Source organism: Grammomys surdaster, unplaced genomic scaffold (assembly GCF_004785775.1).
Source record: "Grammomys surdaster isolate TR1022 unplaced genomic scaffold, NIH_TR_1.0 99, whole genome shotgun sequence".
NCBI lineage: Eukaryota > Metazoa > Chordata > Mammalia > Rodentia > Muridae > Grammomys > Grammomys surdaster.
Window position 1 is genome coordinate 34369 of NW_021604578.1, and position 24128 is coordinate 58496.

The window sequence follows — 24128 nt, forward strand, 5'->3', positions numbered from 1 at the left end:
TTTCCTGGACTCTCCCGATTACCTCGTTCGCAACACAGAACCTCTGTTCAGACTAAAGTTACAATGTAGAAAGCACGTGTGCTCGCCCAACTCCGCGGTTTTCTTAAAACAGTGACTAGCACGTCCGTCATCGCCTCAAAACGTAGCCGTTGAAGTGATTACATCCACTCTCGCACACTATTTCCATTCGTCTTTATTCTCCAACTCGTTGAGATTAACCATCACTACACGTTAACTATCAGAGCATTACTCTCAGCCGTGCCTTTCTGGGGATGAATGAGTGAGCCGGCCACGTGCAACAGACTGGCAGCCTCCAGCCGCTTTCGGGGCGGGTGCGGAGAGCTGTGATGAAGGAATCACAACTGGATCTCTCTCCAGGCTGACCCGGTCTGTGAATCTGCAGACACGTGCTGCCACCGCAGGGCGGACCTTGGGGAGACAGAGATCCCCGGCGCCCGAGCGTGCTCGCCCCCGCGGCCGCCGAGCCCAGGGCGCGAGTGCGTCGGCAGGACCTCTTGCGGACAGAGCATCCCTGCCGTGGAGGTGAAAATGGAGGGCGAGGAGCTGCCTGGGCACCCGAGCAGCTGCGCCACGGGAGGGGAGAGCGTGGAAAGAGAGGCACGAGGACCCGGCGCCAGCTAGGTAAGGATAAGGGCCCACCTCGGCTCCGGAAAGGGGGCGGAGCTGGGCGGGGCCGCGGAATATAAGCGTCCCGGGCCGCGGAGCCAGTTTTCTAGGCGATCGCGGTCGGAAGTGCAGCTAAGGGTCCGGTGGGGGCGGACGGGCTACGAGAACGCGGCGCCCGAGGGCCTCAGTCTTCCCAGCGCTGAGACGGCCCTGCTCTACCGGGAGAAGTCGCAGCAGCCCACGGAGCCTTCGCACGCGGGCGCCGCGCGGGAGCACCGAATTCCCCCGGGGGCTCCCTCCCCCTCCCCACAGGGCCCACAGGGGCGTGGCCAGGCGTTGCGGGGATTGGCGCTCCGGGCGCGTCCGCGTCCGGCGTGGTGACGCAGCACGTCGACGTAAGTGACGCGCAGGCCCGGGCCGCTCCTCCTTCCCTGAGTGAGTGCCGGCCGGGTCGGGGCGGGGGGGAGAGGAGGGAGGGCGCCGGAGGGAGAGGCGACCCGGGGAGTCGTTGTGGGCCGCGGGCCGGACCGGGGCTGGGGCTGCGGCAGCCTGGGCCGGGCGGAAGTCTAGGCGGGCCGTTGGGAGGCCGCCGAGGCTGTTCGGGGTCCTCCCCGGCCGGACTTGCGCTCCCGGGCGCCCTGAGCCTCCGGCACTGTGCCCACCCCGCTCCAGCTCGCGTCTCCAGACTCCAATTAGGTCAGGCTCGGAGTCCCGCGGCCGCGGCTCCGGCCCGCGACGCGCGGCGGCGGCTCGGCTCGCCTTTCTTCTTCCCCAGCCTTGCTCTCGGCCTCCCCCTCCCCCTTCTTCCCCGGTTCCTGGGTTTTGTTTTGTTTCTGCTGTAGGGGTTTTTGTGTCAACCCGAGCTCATGGGTGTACATTATCATGCTCCTCTTTTGTAGAGCACCCCGACGGCCATGGAGGCTGAAGAAACGATGGAATGCCTTCAGGAGTTTCCTGAACATCACAAAATGATCTTGGACCGATTGAATGAACAGCGGGAGCAGGACCGGTTTACAGACATCACCCTGATTGTCGACGGTGGGTAGGGTAGTGGGCAGAGGAGAAAATTGGAGCTTCAGTTCTCTCTCACTGCCCGCCTTTTTGTACCCACCCTCTCCGGGCTCTCTTCCAAAGTCTGTGGAGGGTTTGCATCGGAACCAGGAGGGCGCCTGTCAGTGTTGCTCATGTAGACCATGCTGCAGAAAGCTGGTTGGCTAGTCTCGGTTTTAATCTAGTCTGATGTGCATCACATTTGAACTTCTTGCAGCCTGCTCAAGTTTTATAATTGCACACTGGCGTGTTAAGATAAATGCCCCGAGGAGAGAGAAGATACCTCAAAATATTTGGTCAGACAATGAGGCAGTCTCCAATGTTTTGTTAATAAGCCTGTTCTTAGCAAGCTGCTTTGAGGAGTCCAGCCCAAGAATCATTTGGGAAGTTTTCATTCTAGTTTTCCAAAATAGTGTGGAAAGGAAAGTGGAAGAGAAACCATGGCTACACTCATACCCCACCACCACCACCATGAGTGACTAAAAAATAAGTTGGGAATCTTTGCTAGTCTTCCTTGTATAGGCAAATCCAGATTAGGATTCTTTTTTTATTCAGTAAAAATTGGCTTTCAAGACAAGCTGTTCCTTATAGTGGGAGTTTGTAGGTGTGTTGTACCTACAAGTATATTAGGCATGTTGAAACATTTCCTGTACCAAGCACATTGGCTTAGTATTGTTTTTCCCTTCTCTTTCTAAATGGTTTGTAAACTTTTGCATTGTCATATTTAGCACTTTATTTCATTTTATTTTCTGTGTATGAGTGTTTTGCCTGCACACACATATATGGGCACCACATGCCTGACTGGTGTTTGAAGAGGTCAGAAGAGTGTGTCAGATCCCTCGGAACTGGAATTGCAAACAGTTGTGAGCTGCCCTTGTGGGTGCTGGGAACTGAACCTGGCTTCCCGGGAGAGCAGCTGTTTCTCTTAACCACTAAACGAATCTCCAGCCCATATTTGGCAGTTTCAGTGGGATTAAATATACCTGGCTACTTAATTGAATGGAACAGAAAGTGCTAGAAGAAATGTGTTACTTAGTATAAACTAGCTTTTATAAAAACTGACCAAGACTTTGAAGTAAAGGTTTAGATTCATGTCTAATTAAAATTAAATATTCCCAAGATAATTGACAGGAATGATTTGGCTTTTTTCTAATAACATATGTGGACATGTATTTTATAAGAAAGGTTTTCTTTATACGTTTCATAATTTTGATTTTGATGTCAGTGTATGATTTTTTTTCCCTCTCCATCTCTTCACTCCACCCCACCCTCTTATTTAGGACATCATTTTAAGGCCCACAAGGCTGTTTTGGCTGCCTGCAGTAAGTTCTTCTACAAATTCTTTCAGGAGTTTACTCAAGAACCTTTGGTTGAAATTGAAGGTAAGTGGCGTTTTTCACACAGTACTTAGCAAAGATAATTCGTTGATTTAACAATACTTCCTGGGACATAAATACCAGTAGTTGCTAGTAGACAGCTAGATACACTGTTTTTTATTACTTGAGAGTTCTTTGAAGAAAGTATTTGGAGTAAGTGATAGCCACTGGTTTCCAACAAGTCTGGCCCATTACTGAAACCAGGATCCACTGTCTTTTTCAAAGCATGCATAAATGGAAACTATCATCTCTGTTTTAGTGACTTTATGCTTTAGGGATGTTAGAAATGGTAGAGATATTTTAAGTTACGAGAGAGACCTCCGTACTATCAGAAGTAGTAATATATTAAAGGTTACAAATGAAATGGGCTACCATTATATGGGGAAGACTAGGGAAGATGAACTTAGGTTGTATAATGTTTAGGAGAGAGGGGGCCATCAGTTATTAGGTATTACTTTGAAAGCAAATGATTGACTTTTTCTCAAACAGCAGGCCAAATGCCAGGCATTGTACTGTGTAGTTTATGTCTTACCTGGGGCTCATGTCAATCTTTTGAAAAGTAAGTGGTGGTATTTTGCTTATGGGGATGCTACAGTTACAAAACCAAGGTTGCCTAGCTAGTTAGACATTTAGTTTGTACTATTATGCTTTTAGCTTTGCTACTACAGTACTAACTTCCATGTCCCATCAAATTCTCAAAGCAGTTAGAAATAAATACATGTGCCTATGTAAAACAGAATCTTCTTTCGGAGGGTCTAGGGTTTTTTGTTTTTTTTTTTTGTCTTTTTTACTTAGTACATATTCTTTATTCTGGGTGGGTTGCTTAGAAACTTTTCTTGGGGAAAAATGATAGCTAGGGGAGTAAAGAAAAGAGTCTAACTTTCATTTTGGTATAATTCAGTTATTGTATCAGCAGGTAAGTTACTTTTTGACTATGTTTGAGAGACAGCACAGGCTTACTAGACATCCATAGGAATTTCCAGTGAGACTTTAGCTGTCTAGAGAGTACTGTTTTTGCTGCTTACCCAGTCAGTCAGCTGGAGGCTTGTTAAGTAGCTAAAAAGTTACTTCATCAAAGTTGTGTGTCTTCTCATCTAAAGGCAAGTTAGCTTATGGCAAAATCTGTCACCTGGCATATTTGGTGTATTGCCAAAGCTTAATAGGCGGGAGCTATTCGTATTGATTACCTGTTGTATTATGTAGTGTTGTAGATCCAAGAGCTGAAGAATTTATGAATACAGCATTCCTTGAAGTGCTTGAAAATATAGCAACAGTCTAAAAGAAGTGAAAAAAATATTAGACCATTAGTATGGGTGATATATTGTGACGAGGAGAATGAGGTTTGTCTATTTCAGAGAAGAGTCAGCTATACTAGTTGAAGGTTATCAAGAAAGTATATGTGTGTGTGTGGTGGTGGTGGTGGTGGGGAGATGGTGGGTATTCCTGAGCCTGTGCATAGTCCAGGCCAAAATCATTGTCTTTATTGATGGTTGCCCACCTTATTCCTCGAGGCAGGGTCTCACAGTTGCTCCCAGAGCTGGCTAGTTGAGCTAGCCCTGCCACTGTCTTCTCGGTGTTCTAACGACAGGCAGATTGCTACATCTCCCCAGCGTTTGCATAGGTTCTGGGGCTCTGAACTCCAGTCCTCACACCTGTACAGTGGGCACACTGAGGCCCCTCCCCACACCTAACATTCTGAACCGTGGCCCAGGCTAGAGTACTTGTCTAATTGAGAAAGCACCACTGGAGAAAGGATTTTTCCTTCTATCTCTCGGTACCTCTGACCTGTATGCATTATAGAGTGGTGTACGTACACTTTAAATAACTAAATTGCAAGATAAAGTGGGAAATACTTTTTCTTGTTATTTGACTGGGTTCATGTTTTTTTTTTTTTTTTTTTTTTTTTTTTAAAAAAAAGGTATCAATTATCATTTAACCCTTAACTCTGAAATTGCTGTTTTCTCCCAAGGTCACCTGCTGTAAAGTTCTGGGCATGTATTAGAACACTTGAGTTTGGTTGGGTCTCAGTTTTACTGTTTATTAAAGTACCTTGAATGATACAGCTTCTTTTTTTTAAAAAACTATAAGTTTTAGATTATGTCATGTGCATTTGGTGTAAGAGTGGGTGGTGCTTTTATCCTTTAGAGACTACTTTAGTTTTTGTTTGTTTGCTTTAGCACGCAGTCAACCTATCTGGGTTCAGACACCCTCTTGGCTATGAATCCAATTTGAATTTAGTTTCTGAATCTTTATAATTCTGGCAAAGTGCCAATCCCAGTTGTAATCCCATCTCTAGGGAGATGGGCAAGAGGTGGGAAATTTGAGGCCATCTTGAGCTACAAGATCTCAAACACATGAACATTGTTGTACTGCTGTCAGAGTACAGGACTTAGAATTACAGCTTATTTTGAATGTTGCTGAGAGGAGACAAATAATACCAAGTACTTCCTACCCACACCTTTTATTACCTTGCTTGATTCTTTAGAAATTTCTCTGGTAGATTTTTTTTCTGTTTATACACATTGCTCCGCTGTGAGATTTGGGCTTTCCTTATGTCTAAGCCAGGATATTTGGGAGGAAACATAAAAGCCTTAAGACTCTGCTGTTTGAGTCTGATTTCCCCTCTGGTCAGCTCTGTCAGTATCCTTGTGTTTGCTGTGTTCTCTCTTCAGAAGCTGCAGTTTTAATCAGTGGACAAGATTGGGTGGGTTGTGCTTGTGCTTTCTCTGATTTAGCTGGAACTAGAATCCTCATCTGTAAATGTGAACAGTGACTTGTAGTTTCTTGATGAAAGTACCTTTGACTAGAAATACAGCCCCATCCTCTCTTTGGCTTTGAATAAAAGCTGTTGCTCCTGAAGCCAGTTCCATACTGTTCAGCTTTGTGACTTGGGTTTTATCCATATATTATCTTCAGGAGACATCTAGTCCCTATTCAGAGAAAAGACTGATTTTCTAAGTTCATTCTTTCTCTGCTTTTGAAACTACAGTTCTAAAATTTCTCTTTTGGTAATTCTTATGTCCAGAAAACTTCATCCCTAATTGTCAAGGGCAAGGGAGCAAAGGACCTGTTAAACATTAAAAATTGTAGGTTTTGTTTGAAGACAGGATCTCTACATGCATAGCCTCTGCTGTCCTGAACTTACTATATAGACCAGACTGGCCTCCCGATTGCTAGGCATGTGCCATCACACCCAGCCAAAAGTTGTTTTGAATATGCTTTTGTTTTTAAATCCTGTCTAGGGTAATGTTAAAATTTTGCCCCTATGAGACAATGGAGGTTAAGTGCTCTTTAGCATTTTCCTTAGATACTCTCCTAAGAAAAGTTGCTCCTCCCACCCTGAATAGTTCTACTAAGAGAAGAATAAAGGATTGATGAGAATGGTCTAATCCTAAAAGACTAGGTTACATTTCTCACAGCCATACTGTCTGTCACCTCCTCCCTTGCCAGGGTTGATTTATATTAGCTAATCAGTGAGGTGGGTACTTTGTTCTAGGACAGTCTGAGCTGGTTACAGAAAATATGCAACAAACCCGTAAGTGCTTATTTTAAGCTAAACAAATAACATTCCTAGGTTTGAGTCAGAAGATGAGGGAACCATGCTTGAAGTCCATAGGACAAGTGATTCTGATTAATCCAGATTGGAAATAGCTAGAGACAGGACTCGGCAAGAGTAATAAAAATATAGACAAAGCTCTAGAAACCTTCAAATTTTTCTTGTTTCACTTCAACAATGTTCTCTAACTTTAATCGACCTTTTTTTCTTTCCTGAAGGTTAATTGTGTCTGTTTTGTGAGAAAAATATCTGTAAGCCCAGTTTAAGAGGGCAAGCTCCAAGTTATGGTGTGGCTCTTACAGCTTCTTTTTCTAAAAAGACTTATATTTTTATTTTATATATATGAATATTTTGATGTATGTATATCTGTTAGCTACATGTATGTAATGCCCACCGGAGCCAGAAAGGGGTGTCAGATCCTCCAAAACAGATTAAAAAGTTTTGAGCTAGCCGGGCCGTGGTGGCAAACGCCTTTAATCCCAGCACTTGGGAGGCAGAGGCAGGTGGATATCTGAGTTGGAGGTTAGTCTGGGCTACGGAGTGAGTTCCAGGACAGCTAGGGCTATACAGAGAAACCCTGTCTCGAAAAACCAAAAAAAACAAGACAGGGTTTCTCTGTATAGCCCTAGCTGTCCTGGAACTCACTCTGTAGACCAGGCTAGTCTCGAACTCAGAAATCCGCCTGCCTCTGCCTCCCAAGTGCAGGAATTAAAGGCATGCGCCACCACTGCCCAGCGAGAAACCCTGTCTTGAAAAACAAAAAAAAAGTTTTGAGCTGGCAATGGGTGCTAGAAATTGAGTGAGGCCAGGTGGTCTGGAAACAGTGGACCCATCCTTCCAGTCCTTTTGACAGCTTCAAACAGCATATAGCATGTAGTGTTTTGTACAGATAGATGGCCAGGGCTTTTGTTTAATAGCAGAAGAATAATGTGAGTGGTCTTAATAGTGTGTTGAACTGTAGTGAATAAGACCAGGGATATTCAGACTTCAAGGAACAGGAAAAGGTTGTCTTTTGTTCATAGACCTCGGAGTCATACTACTTAGGTTTGCACCTAAGCTTTTAATCACTTAATCAGTATATCATAGTCATGTCATAAAGCTTCTGTAAGTAATTTGATATCCTGCCTGATATAGGATAAGTGTTATCTATGTGTTTGATTAAAAACGGTATCTAATTTTATTATAGAACTATTTAAACATTTTCTTTAGAAGACACTTTTGTAGTTTGAAACTTTTAGTCAAAATTCCTAAACGACTTCTGTATTTACCTCTAGTATAAAGTGGCCAAATAGCTTTAAAGTGTTTCAAGGACATCTGCCACTCAGTGTTGGCTCAGGGATGGGGACAAAACAGACCTAATTTTGACATTCTGTTACTATAAGTCGTAGACATCTGGTGGTTTTGATTGTAATCTCATCAGGAAACTGCAGCTAGAATATTGCTGTGGGCTGGGCAGTGGTGGCACACGCCTTTAATCCCACCCAGCACTTGGGAGGCAGAGACAGGAGGATTTCTGAGTTCGAGGCCAGCCTGATCTACAGAGTGAGTTCCAGGACAGCCAGGGCTACACAGAAAAACTGATTTGAAAACAAACAAACAAAAAAAAACAGAATATTGCTGTGAGTTGGAGATCAGTCTGAGCTCCAGGATGAAAAGATCTGAGAAATAAGATTGCTTTTGACTTGGTAACCTGGCATGTGTCAAAGAAGCCACCTGCATTTATCCCTCAGCAAAGCAAAATCAAGGCAATGACAAATGAGAATTAATTTAGGAAACCAAAGAGTGTTGGCCTTTGAGCAATCCAGTTACTTTTAGTTTGCTTACTTAGTAGTATGTGACTCTATAACTATGAACTATAGGCTCTAGATGGCTTTATTAGTAAAATCAGTCAAGCATTTAAAGAATTCTTACCATCTTTCAAAAAAAAATTGAGAAAGGGGTTTGAGAGATAGCTCAGCAGTTATGAGTACATAACTGCTCTTTCACTGAATCTGAGTCTCATTCCCAGCACCTATGTCAGATGGCTTATAACTGTCTATACCTCCAGTTCTAGGGGAGATCTGTTAGCTTCTTTACGTTTCTGCAGACACCTGTGTGTGTACACATATAAGTAACACATGTTTAAAAACAAACACTTCAAATTAAACTGAGACCAGTATAACTCTGATACCAAGCATTGTGTCTGGGAACTGTCACCCCATTACTTAGAGGTTGAAACAGGGGGCTTGTAACAGGTTTAATGCTAGCTATAGAGTGAGACACCTTTTTTTTTTTTTTAAAGTCTAGGGAGATGGCTCAGCAAGGAAACAGCTTACAAGGAAAGCCTTTCTGAATTTGATTCCTAGAACCTACAGATAGAGTAGCAAGCAAGCATCTATAATCTCTGTACTCTGAAGGGTGTGGAATAGAGAGTTGGCTGAAAGCTGGAGAATTGGCCAGCTAGCCTGAAGTTCACAGCACAGTAACAGAAACAAAAGAATGTCTGCTTCAAAACAAGGTGGAAGGAAAACAACTTAAACATTGTCCTGTCTTCTGTACTTGTATACTCTCACCCTACACACATACACAGGCACATAATAGAAAACCAAATCCAGTAGCATATTAGTTAAAAGATCATTTGCCACAACCAAGAATTGTTCCTATAATACAAGGATACTTCTGTGCAAAACTCAGTGTGGTATGCCATGTTGACTAATTATCTCTCAATTCAGTAAGACTTAGGCAGAGCATTCCATGAATATGACATTTACTATCACAGGCAACAAGAGCATAGACACAGTAAAAGATTGGAGAGAACACGAGGCGGAATGGAGGAGATACTTAGACACGGAGGATCTATCTGAGAAGGAACCCAGACAACTCAGAATTAAAAGTTACAAACTGTTAGTTAAAAACAGAGGAAGAATTTAAGTAGAAACTTCTCCAAAAAAGAAATACAGATGATCATTAAATATATAAAGCTTGTTCCACTTCATTAATTGAATGAAATCTAGAAAGTATCACATACATTTGTGAAGACAGCTATCAAAGCAGAAGACAGGTGCAGGAAGAAAAGTTGGAAATGAGGGAGGCTGCTTTGGAAAACAAGAATCATCCCAAAAACTTAGAGAGAGCATATGTACTGAGCAGCCTTCCCAGGGAGTGTGCTCTGGTCAGAGTTAGAGGCTATAGTTGGTCGGAGAACCTTGGCACCAAGAGTAGATGCTGAAGCAGAGGCCTGTGGTGTAAACAAGAAGGACCTTCCTCTCACCAGCCCTTTAAAATTGAGCCCTTACTCTGTAACTTAAGCCTTTTTAGTATATAAATGCTTCCTGTCCATGAATGAGTTTATAATATTTTCATAGAAGCACACCATGGAGAACAGTGTACAGTGAAGAGCAGTCAGGTGTCATCTGTATACAGACAAAAGCTGCACAAAGACTGCAGGACAGAATAACTTAAGCCCCATCTCTTTAATATCCCATCCGGCTTTGAAGAAGAATTCTCAGGATCCAGTCTGAGTAACATCACCTGCTGGGGTCCAAGCTGTTAACACCTGAGGGAGGGATAGTTCATCTTTCGCTACACACAGAATCTAGTAATTCCACATCTGAGCATCCATGTAAAAGAATTGTACTCCCTGGCCAGCAAGATGCCTCAGTGAACAACAGCATTCAGTGCAAGCCTGACAACCTGAGTTCAGTTCCTGGAACCCATAGTTACCTCTACAGCACACTGACACTTAAGTCCACATATCATGCACACTCACTCAGAGTAACACGCTAAAGATTTTCTTTATTGCACGTCCACATTCTTTTCAGCACCATTCATGGTAGCCAATATGTAGAAATGACCTACGTGTTCATCAGCAGGCTAATGAATAAAGAAAATTTATGCTAATATAAAATTGAATATTAGCCTTTAAAAATTCTGCCATATGCAACAATGTATATAAACCTTGAGAATGTTAAATTGAGCCAGTTAAAGAAAGATAAATGATAAACTATCCTCTTATATAACCATCTGAAATTGTCAAATTCATAGGTAAGGGGTGGTATTTGGAGAAGTGGCTCAGCAGTTAAGAGAATATTACTTTTCCAGAGGACCTGAGTTCAAATCTCAGCTCCTATACCAGGCAACTCCAGGAGCTCCAGGGCTTCTAGCTTATACAGACATACACATAATTTGAAATAAGTTAAACCTTAAGAGGGTTGGGGCTAGAATGAGAAGAGCATGAGATCTTAGCTTGATAAGTTGTACCAAAATGTGATTAGAATTCTGAAGATTTTCAAAAATGAGAAGAAACAATCAAATCCCGAGTACTTTTTTTACTATGCATTGTGAAGTTTGAGTTAATGTGAACTAATGGTAATGTACATCTATTTTTGCAGGTGTTAGTAAAATGGCTTTTCGTCACTTAATTGAGTTCACATACACTGCAAAACTAATGATACAAGGGGAAGAAGAAGCCAATGATGTTTGGAAGGCAGCAGAGTTTCTGCAGATGCTGGAAGCTATCAAAGCACTTGAAGTCAGGTACTGACTGCTTGATTTCTGCAGAAATGCTAATGACACTGTCAGTTAATACTGTAGAGTGTATGTTGGATCATTAAGTGGTGACGTCCTAAAACTAACGTCTGGATAGTGATTTGGTTTTCCATTGGCATTTGGTTTCTCAAGAGCATCTTAAAGTAGCATCTCTGGTATGTAATAAGAGAGTCTAGGCAGCTCTTCAAGGTGGCCTCTGGAAATTCCTTTGCTGAATTTGGGTGAAAATTATACTAAGAATGTTAATAAAAATAAATAGGCCAGATGAGAGTAAGGCAATAAATGGCTGTTTTAGTCAGAGTTCTCTCGCTGCAAAGAGACACCATGACCACAACAAAGGAAAGCATTAATTGGGACTGGCTTACAGTTTTGGAGGTTTAGTTCTTGGTTGTCATAGCCAGAAGCATGGCAGCACATGGGTAGACGTGGTGCTGGAGAGGTAGCTGAGACGTGTACATCTGGATATGTAGGCAGCAGTATTTGAAACCCCAAAGCCCGCCCCTAATGGCAAGAGTTCCTCCAACAAGACCACACCTCCTAATCCCTGTCAAATAGTTCTACTCCCTAATTACCAAGCATTGAAATCTGTGAGCCTATGGCGGCCAATTCTATTCAAACCACCACAATGGTCAAACTGTTATAACTATTACAATCTAAATGATTTCTATAAGCTTATTATGCACTCTGCATACTCTCTAAATGGTGTAAATCTCCATCTCAATTCCCAAGTACCAACTGCAATGGCGAATCCATCGATAAGGAGTTACTACTTGGTGACACATGCCTTTAGTCCCAGCACTCAGGAGGCAGATGTCTATGAGTTTGAGACTAGCGTAGTCTACAAAGTGAGTTCCAAGACAGCCAGGCCTACCCAAGGAGAAACCATGTCTTGGAAAAAAAAAAAAACTCAGAATTTCTTACAAGAGACATTCAGAAAATATTAAAGGATACAATAAACAAGTCACTCGGCATCTTCACATACCAGAGCGATGCACTGAGGGCTCGGGCACTGCTCTGGGTTACTCCAGCTCTGTCACTGGATCTCAGTGATGTTGCTCAGCTCCTGTCACATGGCATAATAATTCGACTTCCTACATAGAATTGTTTATGAAGTTAAATTAATACCTGTAACATGCATATAATGGAGTCTATCATATTGTATTCCAGATGTATGAGTTATTACTTCATTGTTACCTCTTGGTATCATTTGGTTTTCCCATTCCTCCTTCTCTTTTTAATAGTGACTTAGTACAGGCCATTAGCATTCCAGCAGCACCATTTTGGAAGTCGTTCCCTTAGGGAACAAAATTATTTAATCCAACTCACTGGTATGGTTTAGTCGAGAGATGAAATTGGGAATAAATCTAGGAGATAAATTGGATTATAATTGTCCATAAATAACATTTTTTAATCTTTATTTTTATTTTATGTGTATGGGTGTTTTGCCTTCATGTTTGTTTCTATACCTCGTACATGAGGTGTTCCTGGAGACCAGAAGAATTTTAACTGGAGTTAAAATTTAATGTAAGCTGCCATTGGGGTGCGGGGAATTGAACCCAGGTCTTCTGGCAGAGCAACTAGTGCTCTTCTCAGCCATCTTTCCAGACCCCAATAACATTTCTTTTAGCTGATTTGACAGTTCAAAATTACACTTCTTTGAAAAGAACTTGGTGTGTATCCATTCTGATCCCTAACACCTGGTACATATCATTGTTTGTGGATGTGTGCCAGTCCAAACCAGCCTAGTCTTCTCTGGCAGATGCCTGAAATTGATTAGCAAAGTAAAGATGTGTGCTGAGGCTTGGCATATAGATGGCAGTTTCCAGCCCGTGGTTTAATTGTTTTGAGTACCTTCTGAAGCCTTTGCTATTTTTCATTTAGTATTACATTTTAGAGGTTTATCTATAATGTCCTGTTACTGCATTCATTTTTATTGCCTAGTACTAGTTCATAGAGTAAATGATAGTGTGACATTTGAGTTACTTTCCCAGTGTTGCACTGTTAGATGCTGCTGTATACAAGTTAGTGGGCATGATAATGTTCAGTGAACATTGTGTTCCGTTGTTTTTGCTGGTACACAGAGACTGCAGTTTTATTCAATCCTCACCAGTACACTGAGTATTGCTAAGGATTATTTTTAAAAACCTTGCAAAACCCTGTCTCAAAAGAAAAGAAAAGAAAACAAACAAACAAAAACCCTTGCAAACATTTTAAAGTATTTATTCATTAGTTGGGGGAGAAGTAGCATACATGCTGTCACTTGGATCCCCAGAATCAAATACAAGCTTCTTAGTCCCTGTTCCATCTCTGGATATATATATGTGAGTCATTGTGTCCTGAATATTTAGAGAGAAGAGGGAGGGAGGGATAGGGGGAGGGAGGGAGGGGGAAGAGAGGGGAGAGAGAGATTCGTGTATGTGCCACAACAGGAATGCCAGAAGTCAAAGGACAAATTCAAGTAGTTGGTCTGTGCGTTGTGCAGGTCGTGGAGATCAAACTCAGTTGAGCCATCTCTGCAGCCCTGTTTTCAGAGTTTAATAAGGCTTAATGTGGTAAACATGTGCTGCTTTTGTACTTAACTGAGCCTCATTTCAAGTGTGGCTTGAGGGGCTGGAGAGGTGGCTAAGTGGTCAAGAGCATTGTCTGCTTTTCCAGAAGACCCAGATTTGATTCCTCACCACCCACATGGTGACTCGTGCTCATTTGTAAATCTAGTTCCAGAAGATCTGATGGCCTCTTCTGGCTTTTGTGGGCACAAGACAGGCATATATGGTGCATAGATATGAGTGGTAGGCAGCACATAAAATATAAAAGTACAGACTAAGGGGCTGGAAACATGGCTCAGCGATTAAGAGCACTTATTCTTGCAGAGGATCTGGGTTCAGTTCCCAGCACCCACATGGTGGTTCACAACCAACTATCCCTTACTTACTCCAGTTCCAGGAAATCTGTTCCCCTTTCTGACCTCTGCAGATACTGCCTACCCATGCGGTAACCATACATGTAGGCAAAATACTCATATAAAGTGAGTATGTCTCATAAAAAAAATTTTAAAATTTAAAAAGATGCAGGTTTTTGTTTGTTTGTTTTTTAGTTTTTTAGTTTTTCGAGACATGGTTTCTCTGTATAGCCCTGGCTGTCCTGGAACTCACTGTGTAGACCAGGCTGGCCTCGAACTCAGAAAATCCACCTGCCTCTGCCTCCCAAGTGCTGGGATTAAAGGTGTGTGCCACCACCACCCGGCAAAAAGATGCAGTTTTAACATACCCATAAAACCATTATCTCTACAAACTTAATATGACAATCCAGTCCTCCTTTTTCAGTCATTATTATTAGCGAATACAGCAGGTCTTACCTAATTTCATCATAGTTTTGAAATGTATTGATATCATTGTTGTGGACATTATCTACTTTCCACTCTGAAACAGGCAGACTTTGTTTTTAAGCTATTGTGTAGCTGGGCAGTAGTGTCGCACACCTTTAATCCCAGCACTCGGGAGGCAGAGGCGGCAGATTTCTGAGTTCTAGGCCAGCCTGATCTACAGAATTACAGGACAGCTAGGGCTATACAGAGAAACCTTGTCTCGAAAAACCAAAAAAAAAAAAAAAAGCTGTTGTGTATACAAACAACTTTGAAAACAGATCCAAAGTAAATCGTTGTCTGTGTATTTGTTATAAATCATGCAACAGCATGAGAGATCCGTGAAGAGTTTCCCAGCAATATTCTTGTTTCTGTGTTATCTTGGCCTCTGGGGATTTTCCTCATAATTGCCTTTCGTTAGTCAGTGGTAAATCTATCAGTAGGGACTGTGACCTAATCTGTTCCATTTTTCTCATTAGGCTTATTTAAGACTACTATCAACAGAATTTGAGTAAACATCTGCCTACCTTGTACCTACAAATTTAAGGCCTACTTCACTAGGGAAACAGGTTGGCTTTGTCTGCAGTTCAGAGAGAATGCCAATTTTATTTTTTGTAGGGCTGTCTAAAGGTAGTCAGTTCAGGTTTTCTTATTTATCACAAGACACCTTACTATCTGCTCTGTGGCAGTTGCCCATGTTGTAGGCCTGTATTCTGAAAGATGTGATGTTCCTCCCACATACCTCCTCCAGTTGCTGCTTTCCCTCCACCCCATGGAATTAATATCCTAGTTTAGCAACTGTAACTTACTCCTTTCTAGTCATCCACTCCTGCCCAGAACTCGCATAGAAAATATTAGCCCACTTTTATATAGTTTAGAGACCTGCCATGTTTCCCACTTGGCCTCACGTGTGCCTTTATAAATGTGCTGCTAGGTCCAGTGGTTTTTATTCCCGTGATATAAGATTCTAATACAAGAATCTAGATGACTAAAGTAGAATTAGGTTTGAATCCCGTAATCCCCTATCTGAAAGAGATGCCAACTTTATTGCCCCATAGTTGCTGTTGGAGGAAAAAAATTGTCAAAGAATATTCAGAGCAGAATCCTTATTTTATAATTAGGTTTATGTAAGCCTCCCCTCCTTTTTGTCTTCATCATTACTCGGGAAGCAGCTGAGAAGAAATGATCCCTTTGTGGGGACAGCTGAACTTGATGACCAACCTGCCTTACTCAAATTTTTGGACAAGCAGGAGGTGAGGGAAGTGGAGTACCAAATCATTTTGAGTCAGTGTCAGAATTGTAAGAATTCAAATAGCTTTGTTGGAGGTAGGAAGCATGAGAGACTAATACCTTCCTGTTATCCAGTTACCACAGTGCTTTTGTGATAAAGATGCACTATTTTCAGACTAGATAATCTAGGAAGCCAAACATGACATGGTTTTATGGACCATAGTCCTGAGGCCTGAAGCAGCTAGCTGTTCAGACTGGAGCAGCACTAGAATAACCTGAAAAGATTATCAAAGTGAAGCTACCATACACAGGTCCCAGATCAGTGTCAGTTTGTAAGTAACAGCATCCTGTGAGATGTTGCTGCTTCACTGCCAGACAGGCAACCTTTTAGGAGGCTTCAGAAGTCAGGCATGAAGTCTACACTTGAAGACCAGTTTGTGATAATGAATGTGTTAACACATTCACAGTGTTGGCTCTTGGCATTAACAGTGACAGTCAGGGCAAAGCAGGCTTGCTTATTTAATAGGCTGCTTCCACCAATTGATTAGTCTTCTTAGAGAATGGCCATTCGTCATGGACATATAATGAGTGACTCAGGAAGTTTCTACTCTGTTTATCCCTATGATTGTGGCTTTCAAAGTAACTGTCTTCAGTGTGCCATGCCTTTCAAGTTAGCTCACCAAATAGTTAAGCCACTGGCAACAGCCCATGTGCCAGTAAAAGTGTAGCAACATAAATCATAAGGAATGCTGATCAGATTTATGATGACAGTGTAAACTTCTGCCTACAAAGCATTGTTGCCATGTCTAGTTTGACTTTCACAGATACTGTTGAGGCTAATCACATGCAACAAAAGCCCAACCAACCACTTTTTCAAATTAAGCATTTTGTCTTGACTGACCAAAGAAAAGATACTTGCTGGACACCTCTTAACCATATTAGCCACAAAGTATGGTTGACTCACATACAAAATGAGACTTCAGGCTGGAAGACTTGAGCTTTCCACAGGTTGGGTATCGATTTCAGTATGTGACCAGCAGCATGCTAATTGTTTTCAGAGGAATTGTACCTTGTAGCCCTGACTAGGGTCAAGTCTAAAACCCAAAGCCTTTGAGTAGAGACTGCCTCCATTTGCCTGAATTGCTTCCAACATTATTATTGGATTGTTCTTAGTCCCCATTGTGTGTGTAAGGAGATTTTTGCTCCACCATGAGTTTTGTTTTTCCTTAAAAGCAGCTGAAATCAAGATAGAGGGGAAGAGAGAAGATAGAGACAGATGTGAAAGGTGACACACTGCCAGGAAGCAAGGCACATTTTCTTTCTGTTTCAAGCAGCCTAGAGGCTAGGCTGCATGTTTCTTGCCATATCGTGTTTTCAGCCCACCCAACACCTCAGTCAGCAGCAGGGTGAAAACTTCTAAAATGGTCTGTTTTAGGTCATGGGCCTTCTTGACTTAGCATCTCTCTCCATGTTTTCTAGATGAGGATGACAGATAGATGCCCTTTGGCTTGACTTAGGTTTGAGTTGCAGCACTTACTTTTTGCAGAGCACACCCTGGATGTTTGATGCCCTTGCCACAGTACTGTCTCTTAGGCTTCCGTGGAATGTTAACAAAAGGTGGCAGTGGGGAGGCAGAGGTTAATGGGCCTGTGGTAAGACTTTTCCCACTCTTTTCTAGAAAGTTAAGGATTTTAGTTCTCACGTTTTAGTCTGTGATCCACTTAGAGTTATTATTTATAAATGGTATGAGTTTAAAGGTAGAAGCCTATTCTCTAATATACTTATCAGATATTCCAGCACCAAAGAAGTCTGATTTTACAGATTTTTTTTTTAAACCTATACTTTATATATTTCAGAAACAAAGAAAACTCAGCTCCATTAGAGGAAAACACTACAGGAAAAAATGAGGCAAAAAAAAGAAAGATTGCAGAAACTTCGAATGTTATCACCGAGTCATTGCCGTCTGCAGGATCAGAACCTGTGGAAATTGAGGTGGAGATTGCTGAAGGCACAATTGAAGTAGAAGACGAAGGCATCGAAGCTTTGGAGGAAATGGCTTCTGCCAAGCAGTCCATAAAGTACATACAGAGCACAGGCTCCTCCGATGATTCCGCTCTAGCATTGTTGGCAGATATCACCAGCAAGTACCGTCAAGGTGAAAGCAAAGGACAGATTAGCGAAGATGACTGTGCATCTGACCCCATAAGCAAACAGGTAGAAGGTATTGAAATTGTGGAACTTCAGCTGTCACATGTGAAGGACTTGTTCCATTGTGAGAAATGTAACCGTTCCTTTAAATTGTTTTACCATTTTAAGGAACACATGAAATCACACTCCACTGAGAGTTTCAAGTGTGAAATATGCAATAAAAGGTATCTTCGAGAGAGTGCATGGAAACAGCACCTGAACTGTTACCACCTTGAGGAAGGTGGCGCAAGTAAGAAGCAAAGAACTGGGAAAAAAATCCACATATGCCAGTACTGTGAGAAACAGTTTGACCACTTTGGACACTTTAAAGAGCACCTTCGAAAACATACAGGTAATTAGCAGATACTTTGTTTTGAGTATTATTTTTTCTACATTCACTTGAAATCTAAATCCTGTTTTTCTCTCTGTATTTTCTGATGTGCATGGTACATAATTATTTCTTGATGCTTTAAATGCAAATCAGTGTCAACCTTAAAAATGATTGTTTTTATGTCTTGCCCTATTTTATATTCTTTAAAGAAATATGTAAAATAGATTATAGTTTCTTTGCAAAGTACCATGAATTATTAAATTTTAATTATTATGTGAATTTATTCCTCTGTTTTCCATGTTAACATGTTACATAGCTACACATATTTATAAGCAATCTAACATTTTTATATATTTTTTTTTCTTTTTGAGGTTACATACATTTATAATCCTCTTTTTAGGAGTATGTACTGCATTCTGTGGTTGTTGAATTTGCATATGGGTATGTGTATACCCTCTGTGCACCTGTGTGTGTGAAAGCCAGAGATGACAGGCCCTTCTCCAGGGGTTTTGGTTTTGGTGTTTTTTTTTTTTTTTTCGAGACAGGGTTTCTCTGTGTAGTTCTGGCTGTCCTGGAACTCACTCTGTAGACCAGGCTGGCCTCAAACTCAGAAATCCCGCCTGTCTCTGCCTCCCAAGTGCTGGGATTAAAGGCATGTGCCACCACCGCCCAGCCAGGATTTCTTTTCATCTTTATTTTTGGAAGCAGAATCTCACTGAACCTGAAGTTAATCAACAAATCTGTCTGGCCAGGAAGCTTCAGGGATATGCCCCCACTCCCCACCCCAGCCAGATGCTGAAGTTACATACCACACTGCCTTCCTAGCTTTTTACATGGTGTTTGGGAGTTAAATCTCATATCCTGTTTGTGCAGCGGACACTTCCAGTAGTAGTAATATATTTTTGACCCAGAAAAATATGGTCACCTATGTCTGTCTCTCTCCACCGCTCTTAATGGCAAGTATGTCGGGACGAGTGACAGCCAAGAGGGGTGAGGCGTGCTCGTTCTTCTAAGAGTCATCTTACTCCTGAAGAGGTCCCAGGAAGCCTATCTCTGGCCAGCATAGTTCTGTGTTGTTCTCCCACGTTCACATTGGATTCCTTTTCTTGCTAGGTTTTCTAAGTCAAGCACAGGACCTGCTACCAGTGATACCACTGACTTAATTTTTTGCTAGGCTCGAAACCCTCTATAACAGTATGGAGAAACCACTTACCACGAGGTGCTAAGTATTAGATTTCTGGACAGTTGTGTTTGAGGCTTGTTACTTACAGTGATGAAGGCTATTTGGAGTGTTGATACTGGAAATAGAACATAGGTACATACACCATGCAGGATATTTTTCTTTGATGCTGGAATTTGGACAGCTACTAGTGGGTTTTTTTTTTTTTTTTAATTAGCTGTCTCACTGCCCTGAGTTGTTTGTACACTAACTGAACTTGAAGAATCAGATAGATTCAGAAAATGTGTTATTCCAGCTCCAGTTATGATGACTCAGAGGAAAAGAAGTTAGCCTGGAAACAGGTTTTCAAGCAAGAAATAAGACACACAGTCAGGAAAGTGTGAAAGCAAGTTATTTTCATCGCTAGTAGAAGGATGGATGACTACAGAGTTGGTCAAAGTGGAGGAGTACCAAGAGCAGACCACCCGGGCAGCACAGGGGATCTGCAGGTGTATTGTGGGCGACATAGGTGGGGACAGCAAGAGAGGAAGGAAGCTTTCCTATCCTGTGCTTTTCATTGAGCAGAGCAAGGGCTGGCACACTTCTGTCTGTCTCTTCTTACTCAAGATGATGTGAGATAACTGAAGGAACTTAATTAGCTTTGCTACTTACAGATTATAGAGCCATATGCTCAGTGTAGGGTCCATTAAGCACCAAAGCAAACTGAACTGGCTTGTAGACTTAAATGTAGAAGCAAAATGATCAGATTTCTGTTTTAGAGGGGTGACTGGCAAAATAGAGGAATGTGGAATAAAAGCTGCTGGCTCTGATAAGGAAACCTTTGACAGTGATCTAAAGGTAATGGCAGCAGTAGTGAGCGAGCAGGTGGAGTGGGGCAGGTCCACAGGATCCGTGCTGCTGAGACTTGAAGATGAAAGACCGTGATCTCTATCTTTGTGTTAGAGTGACTCTGACTGGAAGTCACTTTCTATTAAGAAAACATCAAGCAAAACCAGCAAGGAGGCAAAGGAGAATACCATATCCATTTGACATATGTATTTAAAAATGAGTCTTGAGGTGAATTCAACATGGTTTTAAATAATTACTCTCTAAAGGTGCAGAAAATAAGTCACCATTGACTTAATCCCTTCCTGATAAATGCCAGTTTGACAAACATGGTGAGTCACTTTATATTGAGGCCCCCTTTTTTTGCTCTAAGGGTAATGGCAGCTATCCCACAGATAAGGCAAAAAAGAGAAGAGTGAAAGCACTTGAACGATCAACAGTCCACATGCCTTTAAGAAAAGAAAGGCACCTGGCTATTTCTAGATGTCACCAGGCTTACTAAGCTAATTGTTTAGTAATAGACACAGTTCAAGTGGTGAAGTAGAAAGTGAGCCCTTCCTACTTCAGCAGATCTCTTAAAAGCAGGCTCAGGGGATGACAGGGGAGAGCATTGCTTTGGCATGCAGAGCACACCAGGGTTAGGGCAGGGCCAGCGGGTCAAGGGTAGAGTGTTTGCCTCCAGCCTTCAGGTGTCTTCCATGCATTATCAAGTGATCCATCATAAGTACACACAGTTCTAGGAAAACATAAGCAAGCACTGCACAGATTTATATCATTTAATGTTAGACTATGGTTGGTTGGTTGGTTGGTTGGTTGGTTTTTTGAGACAGGGTTTTTTGATAGCCCTTGGCTGTCTTGGAATTCTTTCTGTAGATCAGGTTAGCCTCAGATTCAGAGATCCTCCTGCCTCTGCTTCCTGAGTGCTGTGATTAAAAGACATGTGCTACCATGCCTGTCTAATATTAGGGTTTTTGTTTTGTTTTTTTTTTCCTTTTTCTTTTTTTTTGGTTTTTCGAGACAGGGTTTCTCTGTGTAGCCTTGGCTGTCCTGGAACTCACTCTGTAGACCAGGCTGGCCTTGAACTCAGAAATCCGCCTGCCTCTGCCTCCCAAGTACTGGGATTAAAGGCCTGCGCCACCACAGCCCAGCAATATTAGGGTTTTTTGCTTTGTTTTTTTGAGGCAAATTCTCATTAAATAGCCCAACTGATCCTTTTGCTTCAGCTTCCCGAGTGCCAGAATTACAGGCATGTGTGCAGTGATACTCTGCTTACAGTCTTTTCAATGAACCACTTACGGAGGTTTTGTTTTCTTCTATAGCTACTTAACAGTGATGCTAAACCACTATTAGCATGGGTATGTGATGGTAGCTCTAAGTAAACTAAGTAAAGTTTTTACTAGAGATTGCCAAGTATGACATTGTAAGCACCCTCATACATTTACCTTTTTACACAGGCTCCTGAGATATACTTTTAAAGGCTTGCTGCATATATGTCCATGTGCAGTTGCCACCATGAGTGTGCAAGTCAGAGAACAACTTGAAGGAGTTGGTTCCATCCACTGTCTGGGTTCCAGGAGTTGAGTCCATCAGTCTTAGCAGCCAGTGCTGAGCCATCTTCTGGCCTATGACATTTAGTTTTTAAGAAAATAATTGCCAAGTTAAAGAAATCTTGGCAAATATCAGGTTGATTTTTAGTCCCTCCCTCCCTACCTCTCTTGCTTTGTATGTGTGTACCTGCTTGTAGAGGTCAGAGGTCAACTTCAGGTGTCTTTCTCCACCTTATTTTTGAGACAAGAGTCTCTCATTGACCCTGAAGCTCACCCACTGGCTGGCTGGCTCCAGGGAGCTACCCGTGTTCATCCTACTACCACATTACTTCAGGGCTGCAGTTGCAGTGCTACCACAGTGGGTTCTGAGGTGAGTCAGACTCGGGTCTTCATGCTTACATGGCTAGCACTGTACTGATTCATGTCCAAGCCCTCTGTTGTCTTTCCAAAAGGCTGTAACAATTTGTGCTTATAAGTTTCATTAGTAATGAAAATCACACACTAATAAAACACAACCATTTTGTTGAGCATATTTCTCAAAGTTTCTTGAATTAACAAGTTCCCATATCAACGTCAATTCTAGATGTAAGTGTTAACTATTTTTTCCCTCATTTGGCAACTGTACACAGCTGTGCTTCATTGAGTGAACATGTGACTTGTGGTAACTTGGTAACTTGTGTCAGTCTACTTCTATTTTAGCATTGTCCAGAACCTCCTCCTAACTGGAGTAGTGATGCTGAAGTCTTGGTCCTGTTGTCTGCAAACACTGTGCTGTCTTTGAATCCCCAGCCCTGGACAGTTCTGTCCCTGCACCTCCAGTGTATCATCATAGTCTGTTATCCATCAGAACCTTAGCCTTGTTATGTCTCTTCTTGCATCATGGGGTCCTACTTGTGTTTAAGAACAGCCTTCATCTTGGAATTCTTTTACCTCTTTACTCCTAGTGAACAGTGCTGGAAAAAAATGATTTCAAACCTTAATTGAGTAAGCTTCTTGTCTGATGTATCTCTTTCTAAATGCTTCTGCAGATTCTCACTGTCATATTCAAGACCCTTATACCCTACTTTAGCATTAGCATCACTCATGTTGCCTTCATCTCCAGCAGCTTGCTTTTCTTGAGAGAACAGTCCTCAATCTTGTTACTTCATACACCTACCAGAACTATGTCTATCTTTATTAACTCATCCTGTCCTTTTCCCCTGCCGCCTTCTCCTGCAGGAAGTAACAAAATGGTGATTCCTTGTTGATTAGGGATCTCTTCAAGTCCCCACACACCCCTTTTTTAAAGAGAGAGTTTGTGGGCTGGAGAGGCAGCTCAGTGGTTAAGAGTACTGGTTGCAGCCAGGCGGTGGTGGCGCACGCCTATAATCCCAGCACCTGAGAGGCAGAGGCAGGTGGATTTCTGAGTTCGAGGACAGCCGGGCTACACAGAGAAACCCTGTCTCGAAAAACCAAAAAAAAAAAGAGTACTGGTTGCTCTTACTGAGATCCTGGTTCAGTCCCCAGCACCCATTTGGCAGCTCACTCCAGTTCCAGGGCATCCAACACCTTCACACAGTCATATGTGCAGGCAAAACACCAGTGCACATGAAATAAAAATAAACATTGTAAAAATTAAATTAAAAAGAAAAGTGCGTACATGTGTTTTTAAAAACTGAACCCGGGGTCCTTGTGCATGCCTGAGAAGCATTCTGCCATTGAGCCTCATCCACAACCCTCCCTGCAGATGTTCGTGAAAGACTTCTGTACTGCTCATACTGTTGTGCTTCTTACGAACTTCTCCATTCAGGGTCAGCCTGGCTCCTAATTTCACTGTGCCTCTGACTTCTAATTTCCCTTGGTATCATGTGTCATTCACGTTTCTGTTTCTGCTGTTAACATCTACTTGGTCTTTTCTCACTACTGTGTACTCAGGGTTTTGTAATTATATAACACGCTGAGGATTTTGTTCCATCTTGGAAGTACTCAATACCACTAGACACAACCCCTTTATCTACATATCAATCCATTTTCCTACAATTCTCTCTTGGGCACCTCTGCTCCACTTTGAATTTCTTTTAAGTTTCTTTTTTAACCTCTTAGATTCTTTTTTAATTGTATAATTTTATATGTATAGATGCTTTGCCTGCATGTAGTCTATGCACACAGAGACTAGAGTGCTGCAGATCCCCTGGAACTAGAAATTAAAGGTGGTCGTGAGCTGCCATGTATGTGCTGAAAATCAAATGGTCCTCTGGAAGAGCAGCTACTCAGCCATCCCTCTAGCCTCTCATTTATTTTTTGAGACAGTTTCATGTTGCCCAGATGGCCTTGAATTTAATAAATTGTCCA

General features: G+C 42.2%; 1 protein-coding gene across 8 annotated transcripts in view; it reads left to right on the forward strand.

Moving 5' to 3' along the window:
• Nucleotides 1-505: 505 nt before the first annotated feature.
• The window catches only part of Znf131 (zinc finger protein 131), a 30023-nt gene continuing 6400 nt past the window's right edge, over nucleotides 506-24128 (forward strand). The window contains exons 1-6 of one of the 8 annotated variants that reach the window (XM_028783738.1): nucleotides 507-642; nucleotides 1527-1665; nucleotides 2958-3059; nucleotides 10980-11124; nucleotides 17584-17941; nucleotides 18044-18266. In XM_028783738.1, the coding sequence (XP_028639571.1) occupies nucleotides 1542-1665; nucleotides 2958-3059; nucleotides 10980-11124; nucleotides 17584-17941; nucleotides 18044-18266 (952 nt within the window). In that variant the 5' untranslated portion in view covers nucleotides 507-642; nucleotides 1527-1541. Of the gene's footprint in view, nucleotides 643-737; nucleotides 1063-1091; nucleotides 1324-1526; nucleotides 1666-2957; nucleotides 3060-10979; nucleotides 11125-17583; nucleotides 18267-24128 lie in introns of those variants that run through there. The other 7 variants (XM_028783758.1, XM_028783748.1, XM_028783702.1 and 4 more) reach the window with 7 other exon arrangements.